A 24,241-nucleotide genomic window follows, 5' to 3' on the forward strand; every position below is an offset into this window, starting at 1 on the left:
ATGATGATTCATTGTTTTAACCAGAATTAAAAGGTCTAACAAATGACTACATCACCACCATAGACAGCTTCCTCTCCCTCACCTTCTCGTTCTCTGCGCTGCTACTTTCTGTGTCAGACTCTGCCCCTGAGGAGGCGGGACTCTGACCATCAGTCATTCTGGTGATCCACGGAGGCCGCAGACCCTGCTGCCACTGACTCCTGGAGTTTTCCATATTGTGTTGGGGCATTTCTATAGTCTGAAACAGAGGAGGGAGTAAATGAGAGCTGGAGAGTGTGGGGTTGGAGGGGTGTCTGGTTGACTTTAGTGAGTATTGTAGTAATCTAATATGCTGCATGGCTGAAGGTGTGTGAGGGATCAGGTGACAGTTTGCTGAGGGGATAGGATGGTTGAATAAAGCAGCATAAGCAGAGAAATCCCCTCCAGCTTCCAGAAAACAGTCTGTGAAAACACCTTGCTTTGAAGAGTGGAAGTGAAAGAGCGGAGTTAATATCCTATATGCGTGGTGGTTTGTGGTTGGGTTTCAGGATCTCTCTCTTAGCGAAGGACTATCAGCGTGTGTAGACACAAGCGTGATAAACAACAGTATGTTCTGCTGTAGCTTCAATGGTCATCAATTACAATTTGAAAGGAGCAAGATCAGAAAAGGCTTTGAAGTACTGTTATATTGTACTTTATCTTCTCTGTCACATTCATGTGGATTTACTGAAGAAAATATTGTTACGTACAGAGCATATGATGTGCTACATCAAAGAGCTTAGGAACATGTCAGCCTACAATATCCTAATCTCTTCATTATGTTTTGTGCTTTCACCCTCATCTTTGTGGTCTCTCTCTCTCTACACACACGCACAAACAAACCCTAGCAGAAACACCCATGTGTGCACAGGCCAAAACAAATTTGTGGGAAAATACTTTTGATTACTATTGTCCAACCTTTTCCCACCATCTTCTCTCGCCCTCTGTGCCCTCTTCCTTTCCCTCCATGCAGACCTTATTAGGTTGCAGGGAATGCACGCTGAGCAAAAGTAGAGATAAATTTAAGCCAAGATATGAGCGAGAGCTTCCAAACAACCACTGGCACACTGACATCCAGAGGGGGGGGGGGGGGGGGGGGGGGCACTGGGGAGGGATGAAAAGGCATGGACAGAGAGCAGCAGAGAACAGCAAGGGGGTGGCACATCTCATTTCTAGTGATATAATGGATGGGAAAAAAGCTGATGTGTCCTACATGTGGCTATAGATTACAATAATGTTCATACAACAAACATGTTACGTCTTGACAGTGAAAGAGTAGAATTTGCACCTTTAAAATAAAGACTGGATCACTGTGACTCATCTACCTTTTTAAGAATGTAGAGTGGTCTGTGGAGGAAACACAAATAAATGTGAGCGTTATCTTTTGATGGGGTATGTATACAGGGTATTTCCCTAAAACAAGCTGAAACTGCACTTTCTGTTTCAGGAGTGATATTTTACCACGTCTGGTACCTAAAGGAGAAATGTGACTGAGGACTATTAATGGTCTGTGGCGTGTGTTATTTTTCCTGTGCAGTCACAGTTTACAGTATGACACTGATATATAGGCTCCCACGAGACAGAAGCTATTAAAAAATAATAATAACAACATACATTTTACATGAAAACAGAAAAACAAACAAATAAAAACACCAAGAACCAGCAGCCCAATGAAAGGAGGTCCAGACAACTAAGCAAAGTAACAAAACTTTGACATAGATTGAAAGTTAATTAATATTAATATTTTTGTAATATTATGTGCATATGCTTGATTACACAAACATTTCTAATTAATTTTATGTAACAATATTGAATAATTAAACAGTTTATTCACTAATGAAGTCATCTATTAAGATAGTGATTCAGCATTTGTCAGGACAGGATAACTATGTCCTGATAACCCCAGGACAAGGGTGGGCAAGAGTATTACAAACACCCAAAGATCCACCGACATATCTTTTTTGGCTGACACTGGTCTGTAATCAAATCAGGCGGAATATGCTGGTGTCAGTGGCTGACAATTAGCTGTTGTGAAGAGCTAAAACAATTTAACACACTTAAGTTATTTTAAACATTTCCTGAAATGGTACAGTATTAAATAACAGAAATATAATAATAATTTAAAAACATATTAGTTTTAGATTTTGTTCAAATTGTTGCTTTAAACATACGTATCAGCCTAGAATACCTACAAGCACCTATCACCATAATGAGTCTTGCACAACACCTCATTCAAGACCTGGGCCCTGTGCTTCGTACGTCGCTTACTACATCCAAGATCAAATGGAACATCCAAGACCAAATCATCGCGCTAACTCTGAGCTCGCTATTCCGGTTCCCCGAACACACCTGTTGTTGACGATTAGTATAGCTGGATGAAGTAATGTGAGATCACTGGGTGGCCCAACAGGGGCTACGCATCGATAGTAGAAACATTGATCGGCAACCCTTTGATTGGTCGGCGAAAATGTCGAAGGAGCGCGCTCTGTATTTTTCGGCAGCAGAGCAAGAACTCTTGAGTGAGGGATTTCAGGAGTTTCAGAGTTTAATTAAAACGCAAGGAAACACTGTAGTGATGGGATTTCCGGCTCTTTTTAGAGATCCGGCTCTTTCGGTTCGGCTCACTAGAAAGAGCCGGCTCTTTCGGCTCCGAACCGGCTCTTCAGGTTGTTTTGTTGCTTTAATTAATTTATTATTAACAATAATATAAAATTATGCACAAAAGGAATTACTAACGTAAAAAAAAGTGGTTTTATTTATATATGTTTATATATAAATATATGCGGTGGCCCCTAGAGACAAAACACGTACAAACTCCAAAACACATTTCTAGCATGAACTGAACTTCCAAAGCAGAGCTACTAGATCACTTAAATTACACAATTGAAAGCATGTGTGTATTGTTTGTGTATTTATACACAGGCACTCATATATATTCAAATAATTTAAAAAAAAGTTCATTTACCTGTTATTACCACACACCAAATCCGGTCGTTGGTACTTGCTGGCTTGTGTAGCCACAAGATAACAAAGGCTCAACACTGTGCCCAGCATCCTGGAGCACTTCTGTTGTCTTTTGTACGTGTTTTGAGTTTTTATATGCTTCTGAGTTTTTACGTGCTTCGGAGTTTGTACGTGTTTTGGAGTTTGTACGTGTTTTTACGTGTTTTGGAGTTTGTACATGCTTCAGAGTTCGTACGTGATTTGAAGTTTGTATGTGCTTTGTCTCTAGGGGCCACCGTAAATATACTTTTATTTATTCACTCCACATAAAATGTAATAAATAAATCATATAATACAAAAATCAACTATTCACATTTCAAGTTTTAACTATTTAAATTTTCAGCTTTTTCCTTTTACAAATTTAAAGTGAAAAGAACACAAAACACTGCAAACCACAACACAATTAAATATAAATTATAATATGAAAACAAACAGAAGATGCACATTCTCTGTCATATGGACCTGCATGAATAAACTTTCTGAATCCTTTATCATCTGCAACCGAAAATAGTTGTGGATGATTACTATACCTTTCTTATGTTGTTGTCCCTGCCTCTCTTTCTCTCTCTCTGTCTCTGTTCCTGTGCTACTGAGTGTAACTACCGCCCCTCCCCCCTCTGCCCAGCGTAAAGCACAAGGCTCGCGTGCACAGTGGCGTGTCCAGCGGGGTGGCCTGGGGGGGCACAGGCCACCCCCCCAACCAGACTGGCCACCCCAGGTGCCACCCCAAAGGCAAAACAATAAAATTCAATCAAATATCAAATGTACGATTATGTTTTCACGGTGAAGCTCAGATATCAGAGTGTAAGTGAATGCAGCATTGGCTTCTGCGCTATGTGCATCAAGTTAGCAAAGGTAGGAGAGCCAAGCACGAAAGACGGCACTGCACGAAACAATTTTTCGGTGAAAGAAAATGAGGACAGAATAAATGTCCCGGTAAGTAATATTAAGTTTGTTGAGTTTAGTAAACTTCGGTGAAATTAGAATACCAAGGAAAAAATTACACTTAAAGAATTATTGCAGCCGTCGAATATTTCAGACAGTATGCTACTGAGGGCAGCTAACATAAGAGTTATGAGTTATAAAATATAATCTAAGTCATAACATTGCTGTATGGAGCTGCAGATTTGGTTGCAGGTTAACATAGCTGGACTGGCCATCGGGCATACCGGGCATATGCCCGGTGACTTATTTTTTATTTTTTTTGTAATGGCATGAACAATGAGAGGTGGTGGATTGGCCAGATGCAGGTCGATGTGTAAAAATAACTCAGTTGTTTGGTGGTGGCTATGGCGGGGCTTCCACAGAGGCCAGCAGGTGGATGAGGGAAGGGGAGGCAGGAGGAGAGCCCCGAGGCGGCCACCAGTCCGAGTGTCAGGTGAACTGAACTTCAGGTAAGAAGTTATGACCTGCAGTCTATCTGGGTCAGATATAAACCAAGTTTAGGTGGAGTTTATTTTTGTTGTGCTGACTTTTTACTGTCAGTTACAATAACTCGTACTGCGTTCTAGCCAGCTTGACGGAGTTTTTATACAGCTGGGTGGGTGCTATGACGTTACTGATAGTGAACTTCTCTCATTCTCCCCCCTCCCTCTCCTGTTGCTACTTCAATCATGAAACTGATCAATGATCAGCTGATCGGCTTTTTTCTCTTGTTTATTTATCGCCCACTTTGCGCCAGAAAGGAAACCAGCAGATGTCGCGCTAAACAACAGCAGCACGTTTAAGCTTGATCAGCTTTTGTTAGAATTTATTTAATATTAATTTCTAGTATCAGCTGATGTTGGCTGGAGCCACAGCTGTAAACCTGCTGGTCATGATGTCGGTTTGGTTATGTGGTGAGAGGGAAACATGAAGATGAAACCAGGAGATGTCCTTACTGAATCATCAGAGCTGAACAGATGATGGAGAAACAGGTTTACCTTTTAGGTGACATGGATGAGTTGAAGGGAAGTTATGAACTGTTTCTGAGAGACAAATAACACCAGGATCCTTTTTTATGTAGCTGACAGCTGGTAACTGTGCAGGGGCGGGTCTAGGAAAGTTTTGCCAGGGGGGCAGGTAGGGCATTAACAGGCAAAAGGGGGGCACAAAGAAATACCTTTCTTTCTTATTCTCATTTAAAATGTCTAGCTTTTATTAAATAATTATCTAAATCTTACAACCAAAGTTTTTATCTGATGTAAAATGTATAGAAATCATACATATACCAACAAGACGGTGTACATATGGAAAAGATATATATAAATTTTATAAAGTTTGTATCTGTCTTGTGTGAAACTTGTATGAAAAGCATACAAGAGTAAAAACAGATATAAGATCCCTTGAAAGATTATATAATGAATCTTGTATGTTTTGGATACTAAAACAACATATGAAAGTAATAAGAAAGTGGCCACTTTCATGAGTAAATCATGTAAGTTTTTACTATTTCTTTTCCATATGGGACTGTCACAACAGCATTTGTTTTCATTCAAAGGCTTTATGGCTTTAATACCTGGTGGGCCGGTCTGTAGTCAAAATGCCCGATTTTCTGTCCCAGTCCAGCCCTGCAGGTTAATACTGGCAGTGTCACCATGCCAGCTGACTGTATTTCATCATCAGCCAGTGTTGTTCTTGATCAATATTACCAAAGTTTACCATAAGGCAGCATAGAAAGTATTTACTTGCTTTCAGGTTTCATTCAAATGTTAGTCTTTTCAGTTGTTTCCCCACTTTTTTCCTGTTTCAAAATCACCAGTTTGTGAGAAGATTATCTTCTTTTTTTTAACAGGCAGATAAAGTTTTACATTGGAATTGGCTAATTTGTCAATTGTTTGTTACAAATGTTCGTATTTTAATATTCAAAAATGTTTTTGCCCAAAACATATGTGCACTATATGTCAGTAAAAATACTATGCAAATATTGCTGTCCTTGAATACTGAGTAAACACTGACAAAGCACTGATTGTATCTCTTGTACTTTATCAACACAGTATCTAAAAACTTTGCACCATAGTGGTTAAAATCTCATTCGAATAAGAGTTAAAAGCGCATTCGGTTATTAGGTTTATAGGGTTATTGAATTATGGTTAACGGTTGGTAGGTCTGTGAAGGTTCTCAGTCATCCAGGTCATCGTAGTCAAAGGAGCTTGCAAGCTCCTTTGATTAACGGTTGGTAGAATTTTTTAAACTTTATCTGCCAATTACATCTGCCACCCTTCTCCAAATCTGTGCCCCTACCTGGCCCCCCCAACAAAAATTTTCTAGACACGCCACTGCGCGTGCAGGGTGAAGCGGAAAAAAAGTGCGAGAGAGAGGCTGAGAGAAAGAAAAAAAAAAAAACCCACGTGACGGCTCGCGATAAGGAGCCGGCTCGCGTCGTTCACGTCAAAGAGCCGGCTCTAAGAGCCTTTTCGTTCGCGAACGACCCATCACTAGAACACTGCAAAGGCTGCAAAAGCAAGGAGAGAGGGCTGGCAGAAAGTTGCTGACAAATCAAACTCGTAAGTAATTCAATAATAACAATAATAATGGAGTGGATTGATATAGCGCTTTTCAAGGCACCCAAAGCGCTTTACAATGCCACTATTCATTCACTCTCACATTCACACACTGGTGGAGGCAGCTACGGTTGTAGCCACAGCTGCCCTGGGGCAGACTGACAGAAGCCAGGCTGCCATATTGCGCCATCGGCCCCTCTGGCCAACACCAGTAGGCGGTAGGGTAGATTTATCATATCACACCATATTATCCAATATTATATTACATTATATTATATTATAATATGTTATATTATATCCCCTTTCACATTAGAGCCACAACAGGACCCACTAGAACATGGGAACAAGTAAAAGTGAAATATAAGAATATTCTACAGAATGGTAATATTTATCACTTATATTGCTTGTCGTCTCTTGGAAAGAGACCCTGGAATACTCTGTTTGTTTGTTCATAACAGCAACCAAGAAAAGGGCAGAGCAAAAAAAAAGACAGGTGGTGGTCCTGCACCCCCTCGTCAACAAGTTGGTTAAGTGAATAATACCCTCACAGGAAAATCGATATCTCTCTATGAGCACACTGTCGCGCTGAGCTAAAGGATCCTGTCTGTCCCGCAATATACGCTGAATTCTGAGGACTCTCCTTATCAATCTTGCACCTTCCGCAATGGGTTGCTCGCGTAAACGGACAGGATATGACTGCGACAGACTTCCCAAATCCACCTTCGCTTTTATAGCCGTGGTCTCTCATCTTGATTACACGAAGTAATTTACAATTACTACTCTGAAATATGAATTACATCTGTAATAATCACATACATGTAATAGAATGTTAATAGTACATTTCCCTTTTTTAGGGAATGACCTGTATGTATCTGTGTGAAATCAATAAAAGGATCAAGTGCTGCATTATCTTTAGTTACATTGATGTTATTTATTTATGGTGAAACAGTGGTGGAATATCGCTGTTGCTTTCGTATGAATGACGCGGACATACCTGCGTGGCCGCGATCTAATCCTGTTTACATAAAGTAAACCTGCTCCCCAGCAGGTTTACGCTTACGGCTCTGTTGCTATGACAGCAAGTCCCGGATGGGCTTCGGGGAACCGAACGATCCAGGATCACGCGAAATCGTCAACAATCTCATCCAGCTAACTCACTTAGCGCGGTATGAAGAACAGGCCCCAGATTGATGAAATGTAAAAAAAACAAAACAAAACCCTGAACATTAGAGGCACCATAAAAGAAATATGTATCCTATATTAGACTGGACTACATAAATTATTTGGCCACTAAATAGGAGTAAACAGGAGTAAAAATGCAAGCAAAAAGAATTAAGACAGTATGCTTTGTATCATAGTTCGGGCAATTACAGTAACACACAAAGAGAGAAAGTTAATGTGTAAAAAGTTGGGTCCTCGCTCTCTGATCCTCTGATATTCAGTGAAAGCTGTCAATTTCAGGGAAAACAGGACAGGGAGAGCGTCACAGTGAATTACATCATAATCCAAACAAACATTAGTGCAAGTGTTTGACCTCTAACTAAAGTCCAGCAAGATACCCTATCAATGCTAGAGCCAAGACATACAGGAGTAAAGTCCAGGCCTCCATATTAACACGGTGGTTTGTGTAAATAAAACAATCAAAAAGGCAAAAGAAACACTAATGAAACAAGATGGAGCGAGACAGTAAAAAAAAGGGGGAGCAAAGCTCTGCCTGAAAGGCAGATCAAAGAACAAAGCAGAGTTTTGTGCCCAAAATAATTGGACTTGATTACGGGGAGGGGAGCGCCTCTGGAGAATAAGATGCCAGAGAAAGAGAGAATGACCGGAGATGCAGTTCAGGATCAAGTGGGATCGTGTGTGTATGTGTGAGTGTGTGTGTGCGTGCGTGTTATGTAAGGAATCCCCAGAGCAAAAACAAAAACGTAACCCTCAGAAATCGGCCTGATCATATACGTTAACTTCTATCGGTGCAAAGTATCAGTCACAGATCATTTATAGCCAATATCTGATTCACCACAACACAAACAGTGTGAAGGGGTTATGCCTGTTCGACAACATATCAAGCAGACATGAGAAAAATGCTACTCGTGTCACTTTATCTCACACAGCATGTGTGTTCACTTCAGAAAAGTTTTATCTTGCTCTTTTACTGTGATGCTTCTCACTTCGTTTGATCCCAGCTTATCCAAACAGAAGTGAGTCAGTATGTGGGTTTGTGTCCCGATTCATGACTAACCAGCAAATTGGATTTTTTCTGGAACATTTCATTTGCTGCCACTGCCTGTAATTTCAAGAACTTATAGCAGTTTTGGTATGTGTGTGCTCCTGTATGCTGGAAGCAGCTAACACAGCCTTGAGCTACAAGACTTAAGCGGAGATAAGGAGGTCACGGAAAACTGGTGAGCTCACACCTTTCCAATCCTGCACTCCTTCAATCCCAACCAATGCTGACTCACAGCACATTACTTGAAGATATTTATCAGACTTTGCACAGCTCCCTCTGGAGCCACAAAAGCTTTTACACAACTTGTCCGTGTATGCAGAAGCACTCCCAGCGAGTTGTAGGAGACTTTGCTTGTAACAATCTGTGGAGTTTCTCATTAAGTCTGAAAGCTGGAGCCAAGGTAACCTGAGTATGTCATAAGTGCTGTTTTAATCAAACTGTAAATGAGTCAAAGTTGATATTATATAATGTTGAAATCAATAATGCTCCACGTGACGTGTAAATTGAAGAATAAAATGTATACCTCTGACCCACTGGTTTAACAAACAAAAGCTAACCTTATCTAAATTCAAATAATCTGTTCCTGAAACTGGAATATTTTTTCTTTTGCTTATTCTTCAATTCAGCCGAGACTGGAGGCCACCCAGGGTTCTGCTCAAGATTTCTTCCTGTAAAGGGATCCTCCCAACCCCACCACCAAAACAGGGACTGAAAAGATCCCCACACCTCCCCTTGGAAGTTACACGTTCACTACGTATACACACATTTTACACACATGTGCTACTTTATTATTGGCTCAATCAGAGTCACGACATAAACTGAACCTTTAAGAACTGTAATACCAACAGCTTAATAAAACAGGGAGAGCTATGTCTGTCAGTAAGACCTTCTACTATGTGCATGTGTCAGTGCAACAAAATGACTGGCTTGTATGTTTTCTGTTTCAGCTTTGGATCATATTTAGTAGGTTTGCTGGATTTCTCTCCATAATAATAATGTAAGATTTATCTGACATGTAAAGTGCCCTAAGTGACTGTCATTATGAAGTGGAGCTTTATGGTTAAAACTGAATGTAACAATTGAAAAGAAACTGAATGACGCTATTCCTCCCTCTCCTCCTTATCGGGGTTCAGGTGTATAAGCAGCCACCTCCTTTAACTCATTCTAGGGTACACTGAGGCATTCCCAAGCATGCTGAGACACATAATTACCCCACCATATCTTGTGTGGAGAGATTATGTCTGTGTCTGTTCCAGGGCCTTCTGCCTGGAACAGACACATGCCCAAAACACCACATATAGGAGGTGTCCAGCAGGCATCCAAGTCAGATGTTTGAATTACCTCAACTAGCTCCTTTTGACATGGAGTAGTAGCAACTTTACCCTTTCCTAATGATTAAGCTCCATCCGTTAATTGCCATCTTATCGTGGGGGAGGGGTTGGCGTACTTGCTTGATCCCAGGAGCTATGTTTTCTGGGGCAATTTGCCCCCCAGTAAGGTCTAAATTGGTCTTAGGTGTGCCCAGACTAAGAGGCATTCAGGGGGGGGAAAAAAAAAAACAACCTTAGGAAGAAGTAGTCAAGGTCAACTACTAATCGGCCTGCCATAGGGTTATCATTGCTCCACCCCAGAGCTTCATGGACTTGGTTCAAGGGTGGGTGCTTGCAGGGGAGTGGTTGTCAGGCCTTAGCCTATGGAGTCTGGCTAGGAACAGCACAAAAGCTGTGCATCCATCAACTGCAGGAGGAACACGGAGCACAGAGGTAATAGGAGTTTGATTCCTTTTTGATGGTTCTAAGGAACTGAATACAGTACATAGTGTGGAGGAAAACCATTTGTTCATTTTGACTCTAAACTCAGAGCTGCCTGTGACAGGTTTACAATTCATTCCAATAACACTCCAAAATGACCTTGTCCTCATCCGGACCCCTCATTAGTAAGTGGCTAACGAAAAGTATGGGGATAACCACAGTGTGCACAAAACCATAAAGTCAACACTGACAAGAGCAATATTCCACTAGCTGTTCAGGACAAAAGAGCTCTGACCATGGCATGCCCTGTGTGGGTGTGAATGCTGATTACAGCCTGTCACTGTGTGTTCAATGCAGGAGAACTATAGTTTAAAACGTCAAATTAATCCACACGAGGAAGGCTTAGAGGTGAACTCACTCAGTTCATTCATAATAGTATAACAATGCAGGTCTGAGCGATAAAAGTGCATCAGCTTCAAACTAATTTTACAGACACAATTAAAAAAAACTGAGAAGCCAGATCCTTTTGAATGAGTAGGAGCTGACCCAGCTTATACAGTGACAGTTTGATTTTCAGCAGTTAATATTTGCCCAGGCAAACAACAACTGTAGGGAATTTATAGGATTTTATATACTAAACTGGGTATGATCAAAACACCTACCTGTGCAAGTTTTTAGAGCAGAACAATTAAGAAGAAGCAATACTTTTAAAATTTAAACTCAAAAACATCATTAATTCTGTCCATTTAAAGGATCTGTAAGTTATAAAATCAGTTTGGCTTTCCAAAATATACATACACTGTGACTTTACACTGCATGGTAGCGTCTTGTACATTGGCATGACACAAATCAGAAGTGCATGTTCAATGGCCATCATAAAAGGCTTCTCCAGTTAGTTGCTGTCTCTCATCTTTCGAAGGAAAAACATCAAAACCAGCCATTAAGCCTTGCGACCTATTAGGACAAGTCACATATTCTTTTTATTAGCCACAATTACAGGCTGTGGCTTCGATCACACAGTCCAAATCACCAGACCTTATAGGGTTCTGCTCAATGGCAAGCCTGACATCATTACATCACTATCTTATTCATAGAAGGTTTCCAGAGAACAAAAATAAATTTCCTATTTTATTGTCAAAAATGTAAGCACAGAAGTCCCACTTTTTACCACTTACTCGCACTGGCCCTGCTACACTCTCTGGCTCGCAGCAAAGGAAAAAACAACAACAAAAAAAACACTTAAAGTGATGGTCTCATTTTAGAAGAATGAATTTTGGTTGGAAAATCTTTTGTTTAGTGTTCCAGTGCTGGCTTCAGCCAGAGTGCAATAGGTACTGCTTTATATGTGTGCAATGCACATTTTAAATGTTTATGCACACTCATTAGCCTTCATGAAGCAGAGGGAAAAGTATTTGTGGACATTTGGGCCAAAAGCCTACTGAAATTTAACAGAGTGAATCCTGTGGATGACTGCAGCAATCTCTGGATCTGCTGCATATGGCTCCTGCTGGCTCAGCACAGAGGACCCGAAAGCTGTCATCGCCACACAAGTTTCTGAGCAGGAAGAGCAGGTGAAAGCAGTCCTGGCCGTCACCCAGCTGTTAAGTGTGGAGCGGTCTATCCTGCCTGACACCTGGGTTGGCAACGCATATAACAAAAGCAGTGATGCAGCAAAAAAAAAAACAACAACATAGACTTCTGCATCTGAATTATGTATTTCACTTATGAAAAATGGGCTGACTAGAGAAGAAAAAAAAACTGGGAAAAGCAACTGTTACTGGAAATCTCACTGCAGAACCACTGTTGTTTACACATTCCAGTGGAAAATTTCTTGACCAGCTAATGTCAGGTTTAGATATTTTTTAGTGATGGCAATGGGAACTTGACAAGATGAAGCTTTTTTAAAATTAGTTTCAGTTGTCATTCGTACTTTCCAGATTGTGCGAGGCATCCTAGAGAATGAAAATGCAAGGCTCTTCTTCAGAACTTGGCTTCGAGATCAGAAAAAAACAAAGTAGAACAAACAGATAAGTGGTTTCTGTAGCCAAGTATGGGCTCAATTTTAAATGCTTTAATCCAGTGCCAACACTATGACAAAGTATTGTTGCGAGTACTTCAAATACTGTGTTTGAGGGATAAAAGATATCTAATATAAGCTCTCTAAACAATAAAGGAATCTATCTAATATAAGAAATAAACAGACAAGATTATGAACTTTCCATTTAGCTTTTTTAGCCAATATTGTTTTGTTTTCTGAACTTTCATATGGGTTTTTTCTGCTTGTAATGAGCCCTAACTGAGCAGAAACATGGTGAATTATTTTAAATCAGGATATTATTCAGAGGTCAACATTATTCTTCTCACTTAAAGATAGTTTCAACAAGTCAACCTCTGTTTACTGAAACACAACAGCTGAAATCAGGAGAAGGAGAGAGCACATTATAAAAAGTTGAAAAATATATTGATGCATCATCTTCAATGTAGTGCTGCAACCGTTAGTTGGGCAATCAGTTGGTTCTAAGCTTTGGTAATTTACAATAAGTAAACAAAAGGAAAGTAAAACTCATGTGTCCAACAAAATGTGGATTTTCCACTCTTCTCGGTTTTTAGAGTGTTCGTAAGACTAAAACTTTACTGCAGAAACTGATGAAATTATGATTGTCATGTTACATTTCTTTTAGCCAGACTTTAAAAAAACAGATTTTGGATTTTGAAACCCACGTGTCATGATGGCAAGAATCCTCATTTTCAAAATCCTGATTTTGTGATCACTGTCACACAGTGTATTAGAAGACGTTACTAGTAACACCTGAGCTTTGTCGCAAGTTCACAGCTGCACTCAAACTAAAATACTGTATATCACAAACAGAAAGCACGCTTTCTCTTAGCCACACAGCCATCTAACTGTTGCCTTAAATAAGACCCACACATTAGAAAGTCAAAGTATAAAGCAAATGCAGGCATTAAGGTATAATGTGAGAAAATCTCTCAAGGCCCTTGTGATTTATCTGCTACTGTGTTTCAGTTCCTGGCATCAAGGCAAGTTCAACTGTATTCACAGCAGTACTTTGGTCTGAGTAAACCTGTGGGAACTGTGATGCAAGGAGTTCTCCTTTAATGACTACCCGGGACACTGGGCTCAGACACAGATTTGTCAAATGTGCATTCAGACAAAACATGTGTGATTGAGACTGGGGAGTAAAAGCCAAAGGCAGAAGACTCCAGACAACAAATCCTCACAATCCCACCTCAGCCCGCTCTCCCACCCACTGTTTACTTTGAGTGCTGATGGAACGATAAAAGGGGAGGTATCCCCGGGTCGTTGTAAACAAAAAGGGGAAATTTATATAAACTCTGTGAAATTTATCTCAGAGGACATTGCTTTGGATATTTTTAAAGATAAGACGTGAGTCAAAGCGTGGGATGAAACATTACGAAACACTATCATTTTATTAACGCAGCCCAGGTTTCAAGCAAGAGGACAGTTTTGCTTTGAGGAAACTGTGTTAATTTCTCTTTTGTTCTGAGTGGAGAGATTATATACTCTAGAGATGGTCGCTGGTAAGTTGGTAACAGCACAGTAATGTCAAGATTGAGGTTTAAACACAGCCTGCTTAAGGCTCTCTGCCAAGAGCAAAAACTGTGTGCTGGAGAGGTCTGCTGACTTGCTGCTAAACAACAAAACCGATTCAAAAACAAAAATACGGCTCTTACCTGATAAACGTGGTCCAACTTCAGCAAGACATGCGGGTCCTCTGACGAGTCATAGCATAGTGACAAAGCCGGACTAAGTCAGAAGGGAAAACACGAGAGGGGGGGAAAAAACAGCGAAGAGTCACTTCAGTAAACTTTTTTTGAACGCTGTTTCACTTTCAGGTACTGTCAGCGTTACTTTGACCTCGCCAGCTGCTGTCTCTGTTAAACCGACGCTCACTTTATCGCATTTTTTCTGGTGTTTAATCCTCACCTGGTTTGATTCAGTCCCTTCCCAGCAAAAAGAAAAATAATGACAGTTGAGCGCGAGCGGTTTGTCGGCACCAACAGGTGAAAGCACGCGGAGGAGGGCGACGACAGAGAAGGCGGATGCCGACTAATTAAAGTGTTAAGGCTAGCGGTAGTCACAAACCAGTATGCATACCTTTTTTCTCGACAGACCTCACACCCGGTTTCTTCGCTGTGGAGACCTCAGGGAGAGTTTCGTTCAAGTCTGGCACTGAAATGGGATTTCTATTCTGGGAACTGACCGGGTTTTCTCATTGTGGAGTGATCTGGGCATGCTGCCATACTCTGCGAAGAGACTACTTAAATACATTTGATGACATGCTCCTGTGGGAATAATATAATAATATACTGATACAGAAGAGGCTGAAACAACTGCACAGGCTCCAATTTAGTTCTGAGAAGCATGGTCGGATTAACTCCCTAGGGGGGGCCTAATTTTGTGACAGATTTGTCCAAATTTGTCACCAAATTCATGAAACAGCCAGTTTAATCTAATAATTTGTGCTTCTGAACAAAAGTTGTCCAAACTTGACCCCCATAGTTTAATTTAACTGAACACAAGTTTAATATCTATGGTGTCCAGGTATACAGGGTGAAGAATTTCCCCTTTTGAAAAGATTTTTTACACCCTCTTAATAAAACTACATGGTTGGGTTTTGTACATTTAAAAACCTCGGTATGATCTTGTGATACTTGGTTAGGTTCAGAAAAGAGGTCGTGGTTTGGGTAAAAATGCAACAGTTGCAGTTTTTTCTTTTGAAAGGTTTATTTTCTTGGTTGCCAGGGTGACATTAGACCACTGCAGCAGGCAAGACATTTCATACTTAAGTACATTAGTCTCAAAGTTGTGTTTAATGTAATGAAAAATAAAAGTGGCAGTTTATGTGCATGTACACGAATAAACAGATTGCTTTTCCATTATTGTTTTGAGACTTTCTTGAACCTGCACACAGATAATAGATACTTCATGGGGTATGATAGCTAAGTAATTTTGCTTCATTTGATACATATTTCCAAAAAATTAATCAAATTATTTAAACCCAAATCATAAGGAGGGGTCTCTGGTCATCTCTACATTTTGGTAGCCTACCCTTGCAGGGTAGGAAAGGAAGGCTTCGTTTTGTTATAATATAGAACAAAGACATAAAACCTCCATAAAGTGTCATCAGAAGCATGTCAACAGACCACAGGGTTCTACATGATCTCGTAAAAGTTATTCTTTTATTAAAGTTGATTAAAAACAGGGGCCTTGGGATGCCAATATGTTCACCAGATTTTGGGGTGTGTGGAACACAGGAATCATAAAACACTAACACATAAACAGTTTAAAACTACATGTTCACACTTTAAATTCCTAAAAAGGTTCCTGAAAATAGTCATACATATACAAATGATGACCATCAAGACACAAAGGCTCAGAAACTTAAGCTTGTGCTACAAAAAATAACCCATTGACCTAAATCACTGTGCATATGCAAAAACATATGTAGTACTGTAAGAGCATATCTATGTCTGCTTTCTGGCAGATTTCTACTCATCCTTGTAGAGACTGAAATACCATGAAATATTAAATCTCTGACATGTTACTGTGATTCAGTATGCTACTTGGTGAGCAGAAAATGCTAAAACTCTAGTTACTTATAGAACATAAAATAGCACACTGAACTCTGGACCACAAATTTACTTCCGCATGTTAAATAGTGACTTTTCCCAGAGGCAAAATCCACTCCCTTCACTCTGAGGGCTTTATCACCCTGACTGGCCTCTTTACACATCTTCTTGTGAATGAGCCGATAGTGTAATAGATTCTTTCCAGTGACATGTGGCTGGGTGAGAAAGAATGGGCAGCAGGTTAATAGTGACATAGTGTAAGTGGATTGAGAGGGAGCGGTTAAAAAAAAAAACACTGGCTGGCAGATGGGTGAGAAAGAGTGGGTGAAAGGACAGCTGGCACATTGATTCCTAGCAGTAAAAGAGCAAAGACAACATTTTACGTTGCAAAGTAACATATCTTCAGCCTGATGGCAACAATAGTCACATACACCTCCTGCTTTGAATAAAGAACAATGCAGGTGTCTGTCAGCGAGTATACGAGGTGAGGTGGAATAATAATAATGCTGTTTGTCTGGAAGGCAGACAGAGACAGCTGCTAGATGGTGCTTAACAGTGTTAACTTGCATGAAATAAAGCAACACCCAGCAAAAGCAAAGTTTTCTGTAACTTACATGTTTTCCTTTAATATTAGTAGGAACATCAGTAGGAATTGGATCCAATATACGTCAGACCAGTATAGTGTAACAGGACCATATTGGACTCTTATCATTAGATAGAACTCACTATTCCAGTACTGTTTCATTAACAAGTATTTGTTTGCTTAGTAAAATCAGAAAATTGTTCTATAAATAATCGGACTGCAACGATACACAAAAATCACGGTTCAGTTCGATACTTTGGTGTCACGGTTCGATATTTTTTCGATACAAAAAAATGTTCATGCCTTTTCAATTTGTCATTTATTAAAATTATAAATATATTTTAACTCAAAAGTACAGTTTTTAAATTTAATGTTGCTGAAACAACAAAATAACAAAAAAAAAAGAAATCTATCTGATCAAGAAATCACTCATCTTTGGAAAAGAGTTTATTACAGAGAAATGGGTCTTTCCAAAATAAAAGCTATACCATATGCTTCTTCTGGGCTATATTCTCAGCAGCATATTAAACATATCAGGTCCCCATAAGGAGAATCATGTGCTAACGGCTGTCTAAATGACTCGGTAAAGTTTGTAGCATGCGTGCTTGTTGTTTTTGTCTGCTTCCACTTGTCTTTGCACTAGGATGATGTCGGCGTAAATGTGCAGTCATATTCTTTGTGTTCCCACTAGTGCTGTCAGCGTTAATCTCGTTGAAATGACGTTAACGCCATAACGCAGCAAATCTCCGTTAACAAGTTACCGCGGATCGCCCCGTGCGTGGGGCTGGACGGCAACACGTTAACAAGCTAACTGTGCTAACGCACTACTTCCCACCAATTGCGCATTGCGTGGCACATCCGATATACTGTTTTGCTTTTGTCCATGACGCGCTTACCATCAGGGTCATGCTTCACATGAAAACCAAGATAGTCCCAAAGGCCAGATCTGAATGAGGGTGGGAGAGGTTCAATTTCGGCTAGCGTTGAGGCAGTTACCATGTTGCAACGAGCTTAGCTTCTGTCTTGCTAGCTTGCACTGCGCTGAGTGGCTCTGCACTCGACAGTGCAGCCTAGGCGGAGTAGTCAAACGCAGATCCACTGAGCGCTCAACACAGACAGCATCGTCAGAAGGAAAATTGATAAAATAAATAAAGAAAATTGTATTGTTCGATACATATGCGTACCGAACCGAAAGCACTGTATCAAACGGTTCAATATCGATACGAGTATCGTTGCACCCCTAATAAATAATAATCCATTTGCTGTTTAGATTTTTCAGTTTCCTGCTGATAGGAGTGCACTGTTGTCCTCATGTTTTAGACCTGTGCAATTCACTGTGTAAAACCAAAGAACTTTTAGTAACTTACCTGGATGCTTATTTTGAAGCACTGGTTTAAATTCATCTTAATGTCATTAATCACCATGAAAACTATACAAAAGTGGCAGTTTAACTTCTTTTAGATTTAACTTGAGTGCCATGTCTCCTCTTCTTATACCTCTATATGTCTCTGGTTCAACTCATCAGATAGTTTTTACTGTGTTAGTAACAGGCTACTATAGCATTTAATCTGGATTGATGGCACAACCTTAAACATCACACATGCTTCATAATTCTATATCAGTGCATCTTGTTTAGGTTATCTCTTTGTAAACAGACGGCTCTGCAGAATCATGCTGGACTAGAAATAGTGCTCTTTGGGATATTATTGTTGTATTATTAAGAAAAGTTTAAGGGCTATTCATGTGATTTAATTGCACTTACATAATGTAGAGGTATTTAAAAATGGTCAGACATACATTTTGACTATTATTCCCTGCAGATGTGACTAAATTTTCCATAATGCTACTCAAAGCATGTATAATGTTGTATACAAGAGACTTGGGAAACATGGTAGATTCCAATTGTTCATTTTACCAGGATGGTTGTGTCTTTTTTTAGCAGGCTATTTGAGAATACAAATACAGTAGAACACAATTTTCATTTATCTTGAACTCTGTTTTGTTTAATGACGGTCTTTGAGTATGGAGCATTCGTATGTTTTTCAGACTACTGGAGATTAAAAGTGCCAAACCACTTAGAAATGCCAGATGTATCAACAATAATGATTCATCTTTACAAATAATCTGTTAATTGTGGAAGTTCCTCAAACAAGTGCGGGCACTTGAAAACAAACATTTTGACTCAGGCCCCCAGAGGCTCAGGATCAATCCTCAGATGATCACACAGCTAACTCCCACATGTAGAAGTTTCTGTGACTGAGTCAGAGGGCAGCACGCCCAAACAAACCTGTCTTGCGGGCTGATGATCTGTTAACTATGAGAACAGCTTGCACAGTCATTGGAAAATCTGGAAGCAGTTCTGAATCCTGGCATGAGCTCACTTTTTTGTACCTTCCTCTGATCATAAGAAACATTAAAAAAAAATCAAATTCCTGTTGGACATCTAAAGGAACTTATGAGATCACAAACAGATTGCAATGGCACATTGTGCAAGGAAAACTTGCCTTTATTGATTGTGAATGCAAATAGTGTAGTTTTAGTTCCCTGCTATGCAAAAAAGCCATTGCCTACACAAGACTGAAAGAGTGTGTGTGCATGCCTGCGTATCCTTGGCTAGGGGAGACCGGAACCACTGAAAAGGCCATGTGGAAGAACTCATTTGTCCCAGTTAAGCATTCATGAATACTAAATCAAACCTTGAATGGAACATTCCTACCCCAGTTTTCCTGCTCATAAATTTCCTTCCCAATTCACAATAACACAGCTGAATGAACTACTTACATAAAAATGTAAACAACTTTACACCATTAACAAAGTATACTATTACCGTTTTTAAAATGCATTCATAAACAGCTAAAATAAATATAAATATAAATTTTTAAATATACTGTAAGTAGCTTAACAAAAAATGATCACAACAGTTCAAAAATTAACTTTTACATTTACACAGGGAACCACAATAGAGCACTCTGAGATAAGCAATTTCGATTAAAATGTAAATATCAATCATTTTGTGGTGGTGCTCAGGACTTTAGTAGAAGCCTTTTTCATCCATTCAAATGCTGTGCACTCCACAAACTAGATTAGCAGGCACTGAAATATCTGCAAAAGTAGATGGAAAATGTGTTTTTAGTAAATGTGACATTTGATGTAGCCAAACCAGTGCAAAACCATCTTCTTTAGGACATGACTTAAGAATTGTGTTTACTAGCAGACAGAGGTGGTTGTTGGCTGAAATCCTGATGCCACTGTCTTTCATACCTATTTTTTTAGGCTTAGGGAGGTTCAGGTTGTTCATGATCTCCACAAACTCCTCCATGCTCTTAGTCAAGCGTGGGTTATACTTGCGCTCCTCGCCCACTGTAGAAACCGTCTGACCTAAAATGCAAAATTAGATGCAGACCAGCATGACAGTTTTAGTTTTTGTAGTTCTAAATTCTGCCAGATGTTAAATCTGAACAATTAAAATATTTACAAAGAAACAACATGCTTCTGACACACAACACATGCACTGTAAAAACAATATATATACTACATCTGTACCAGTTCCTATGAGTGGGAAACTAATGGCCGATGTGGCTGAGCTTCAAATCTGTGCTGTTCGAAATTATTCACATCAGTGACTCTTAAGATACGCAATACACATTTACAAACATTTGCGTGTGAATGTGTGTTTTTAGCCAACCTAAGTAATCATGTGCTGGGTAGATGAGGCACTCATCAGGCAGGGTGAAGATCTTCTCATGGACTGAATGGTAGAGCTTTTTGGCACAACCTTTAGAAGAATAGCTATAAATCAGACAATTGCAATGGAAAACATATGAAACACTGCCCCCTTGTGTTCATTTAGAAGAACCACAAAAGAGTGCATGCATACCCTGCTGGAAGTCTGTCCTTCCACAGCCTCTAATGAGGAGAGCGTCACCAGTGAAAGCCATGCTCTGATCCCCAGTTACCAGGGTTATACACCCATCAGTGTGTCCTGGTGTCTCTTTCACAGTCAGAGACTAAAGAAGAGAAAAGACAAGTGTCATGTTAAATCAGTTTTATCAAGCAAACAAAACCAAACAGGTATCAAATCAAAGCATGTCAAATCAGTTTTATCAAGCAACTGTATACAACACCTACAAACACTATTATAAACAAAGAGTGGTTTTCTTCTTACGTGTCTTCCAAAGGGGATATTGTCTCCCTCTGTTAAGTGGATGTCAGCAGTGGCACCACTGAACTTGGAGATGGCACTCTTCAGTCCAGCCACTCTTTGCTTCATCAGGCCAGTGCTTGTTATGTGGTCTGCGTGGCAGTGGGTGTTAACTACCAGAAAAATCACTGCATTTATCACCAATTGAAAGATTTAATATTGATTCTTGGTATAAACTTATGCAATGTGTATATAGGCGAGACAGTCAATGTCCAGTTTATTAAGCACACTGGTTTCATCGCTCGTTATCGCTAATACCCAAGCAGCCAATCACATGGCAGAAAATTAATGTGTTTCGATATCTAGGCATATTCAAGCCAACTTACTGGAATTCAGACTGAGCATCACAGTGACGACCAAAGGTGATTTAGGTGACTTTGAATGCAATACGGTTGATCGTGTCACATGGGCTTGTCCACCACTCATTACAAGCAAGTTATGTGGAAGATGTGGTGGAGATCATGGATGTACCGCTGACAAATCTGCAGCAACTGCGTGATCTTATCATGTAAATACAGATTAACATCTCTGAGGTATGTTTTCAGCACCTTGTTGAATCTATCCCATGAAGAATTAAGGCAGTTCTGAAAGCTAAAAGGATTCAGACATAGTACTAGCAATGTGTATCTAATAAACTGTCCAGTCAGTGTATGCTTTAAATTCGGCCTTTTTTAATTATTATTTTTAGACATATCCCCGCAGCCTTGTCTGCTATTGTCTACACTAAACAACGGTCACGGGGCAAGGAACGGACACACAGTTATTTCTTGCTCACTGCCATACAGATTAGTCTAATATTACATTTATGTTGCCCCTAATGTAAATGTATTTACAACATGGAGAAGATAGGACAAACATTTCATACAACTGTCATAATTTATCGTTTAACTCTACCCTGGGAAGGTAGATACCTGCCACTGTTAGACTGAGTCCAAGTTCCTTTATGAGCTTCAGGTCCCGGTCAATGGTCTCCAGCACAGGATCAATGATGACAGCCTCCTTGGTGTTCGTGTCTGCAAGCAGGTAGGTGTACGTGCTGCTCTCTGACTCAAACAGCTAAATGAAAAAGAAAACAGAACAGTGAACAAAGCACAGGTGTGATTCAGCAATAAATAATAACAGGAAAGGCACAGTAAACATCGTGTCCTCACCATACTTAGACAGGGTGTGTCTGACACAACAAAAGATAATAAGAGACAGAACAGATCACGGTATGAACTACAGTCAACAGTCACTTTATTAGGTATATCTTGCTAGTAACACCCCCTTTTGGCTTAAAAACTGCCTGAATCCTTTCTGGCATAGACTCAGTAAGGTGTTAGAGATATATTGCACCACACTGACATGATATCATCACATAATTACTGCAGATTTGTTGGCTGCACATCTGAGATTCGAATCTCCTATCCCAAAGGTGCTCTACTGCATTGACATCTGGTGACTATGGAGTTTACCTGAGTACAGTAAGCTGATTTTCATGTTCAAGAAACCAGTTTAAGATGATATGAACTTTGTGACATGCAGCGTTATCCTGCTGAAGGCAACCATCCAAGTATGGGTATGCTGTCGTCAAAGATGGATGGATAATGATCAGCAACATAACTCAGGCAGGCTGTGGTGTTTAACAAATTCTTTTAATCGATGGTTTTGTAGGGCAATCCATTTAAATCAGCCGTTTCTGTAACTTTCACATAAGCTTGTCTGCCACATTTAAAGACACTTAAATCACCTTTCTTCCACATTTTAATGCTCGGTTTTAACTTAAGCAGGTCATCTTGACGATCTACATACCTAAATGCACTGAGCTGCTGCCATGTGATTAGCCAATTAGATATTTGTGTTTGTTCAACAAGCAGGCCTCCGTATAGGGTCTGGTGAGTATCTCAGTAATCAATGCAAAATGTTTACTTCTTAAACATTTACCAAGTTACCCATTAATTCTGCGTTTATGACCACCTCAAAAGGAAATTGCAGTTGGCGACAGAATCACTTACTGATATACTTCCTCATTGTGATGTGTCTGGGCATATCACACAACAACTTGAACAATTGTTAAACAAGCAGGAGTTTTCTTTCTTGAAATGCCTTTTTTTTAAGATGGCATGTGATCAATTTATCAGCTGGTTTCAAATATTAGAATGAAAAAAATGTAGGGTCATGTAACACAGCAATTTTCATCACATGATGCATGCACATGAGGTATACTTCATTAAGCATTCCCATGCAAAGCTACTTTTTTGAAGACACATACTTTGCTGTTTTGCAGATATAGGTAGTAGTAATAGTGTAGCTATATGAATCATAAACCTGCTACTAATTTTTGTCACTTACTACAGATTAAAAGCGGTTTATAAAGTCATTCAGATCACACTGCTTCAAAGCAGGACCAGAAACAGTAACATAAAGCAATAGTAAATGTGGTTTTTAAAGGGGTCATTACGTGATTTATATATCTCATGTATACTTTACACTGTAGCTGCGCTACTTTTATTTAAGTACATCTAACGCATTTCGTTTAGCAATTATGAAAAAGAAACTTCAAAACTTTTGGGACTTTTGCTCAGCCGTCATTTCCTTGTAATACCACTTTTATCAGGATGCAGGACACCACACAAGAGTCTGAAAATCCAAAATTTGTTTGGATAGACAGCTGAGCACAAAAACCCACCTGAACTTTAAAGGAACTAATGCAGAAAGGAACTTCATAGACAGAAAACAAGATGCTAACGGCTAAAGCTACCGAGCTCACTTCCCACAACCGGTGGTACAAAAAAACTACAAGTACTCTTGCCTCTTCGTTACCACGTATGGTTGTAAACAAACAGGAGCAAGCCATCAAAATATGCCGACAGACTACCTGTCTGAAGAGGAGCCCTTCCGTCTTTGCCATCCTGGCTCAGTGCGATCTGCTGGTAACCCGTAGCGTCTGAAAAACAGTGCTTCAACCGGGACAGACGCATCTGTTTTGTTTCCTAATTCGAGTCCCCTGCATTTGTCCTGAGTCGTCCCAGGAATGTCAACAAGCCACACCCAACAACAATCGTGGATCAGTGACCACACCCACCTACCTACTTACCTACTTCCCTAACATTGGCTGGTTTCGATATGGGCGACATGGGCCATTGCCCAGGGCGGAAGCGTGGTGGGGGCGGCATCATAGCATCGGCAAAAAAAAGTTGCTCGCACCCACGCTGCCCCGACATTATGTCAGCGCATTTTGGGGATTGCATGGGCACCGATCGGTCTTGCATTGCCCATTTGCGACGAGGTGCCCTCCATTTACGAGGTGCGGCTGCTGCCAGCTGCACAGGAAGGAGAGGGGCGGGACGGCGGGGGGAAGCCGGAGTACCCGGAGAGAACCCA

General features: G+C 40.1%; 2 protein-coding genes across 14 annotated transcripts in view; both read right to left on the reverse strand.

Moving 5' to 3' along the window:
- Positions 1–14,800, reverse strand: part of phldb3 (pleckstrin homology-like domain, family B, member 3) — a 30,424-nt gene extending 15,624 nt beyond the window's left edge. Inside the window, exons 1-5 of one of the 12 annotated variants that reach the window (XM_086311036.1) lie at positions 14,620–14,800; positions 14,196–14,268; positions 1,307–1,365; positions 937–1,018; positions 83–238 (exon numbers count right to left, since the gene is read on the reverse strand). In XM_086311036.1, coding sequence (XP_086167162.1) covers positions 83–238; positions 937–987 — 207 coding nt within the window. In that variant the 5' untranslated portion in view covers positions 988–1,018; positions 1,307–1,365; positions 14,196–14,268; positions 14,620–14,800. The other 11 variants (XM_086311041.1, XM_086311034.1, XM_086311039.1 and 8 more) reach the window with 11 other exon arrangements.
- Positions 14,801–15,324: 524 nt separating this feature from the next.
- On the reverse strand, positions 15,325–23,943 carry ethe1 (ETHE1 persulfide dioxygenase). 2 transcript variants are annotated; one of them, XM_086311048.1, is made up of 7 exons: positions 23,736–23,943; positions 21,790–21,934; positions 20,843–20,970; positions 20,555–20,684; positions 20,363–20,452; positions 19,939–20,055; positions 15,325–19,779 (listed from the first exon to the last, which is right to left on the reverse strand). In XM_086311048.1, exons 1-7 carry the CDS (start codon positions 23,766–23,768, stop codon positions 19,733–19,735), a joined length of 690 nt encoding a protein of 229 aa, XP_086167174.1. In that variant the 5' UTR covers positions 23,769–23,943; the 3' UTR covers positions 15,325–19,732. The 2 variants fall into 2 exon arrangements, with proteins under 2 accessions (XP_086167174.1, XP_086167173.1); XM_086311047.1 differs by having other exon boundaries at positions 15,702–19,779; positions 20,843–20,991; positions 23,736–23,939.
- Positions 23,944–24,241: the final 298 nt, after the last annotated feature.

The sequence above is a fragment of the Aulonocara sp. 'chitande type north' Nkhata Bay genome, linkage group LG11 (assembly GCF_057382095.1).
Source record: "Aulonocara sp. 'chitande type north' Nkhata Bay isolate Kocher_YH1m ecotype deep benthic linkage group LG11, A_spYH_male_GT1.1, whole genome shotgun sequence".
NCBI classification, from domain to species: Eukaryota; Metazoa; Chordata; class Actinopteri; order Cichliformes; family Cichlidae; genus Aulonocara; species Aulonocara sp. 'chitande type north' Nkhata Bay.

Bases quoted from the DNA above. Each gene is read 5' to 3' on its own strand.
- ethe1 (XM_086311047.1), bottom strand. From the start codon at position 23,768: ATGGCAAAGACGGAAGGGCTCCTCTTCAGACAG. The intron at 20,992-21,789 runs GTATCTACCTTC...TTTTTCTGGTAG, and splicing joins ACTCAGTCTAACAGTGGCAG to TTAACACCCACTGCCACGCA. The intron at 20,056-20,362 runs GTTGGCTAAAAA...TTTGCATTTTAG, and splicing joins CCCAGCACATGATTACTTAG to GTCAGACGGTTTCTACAGTG.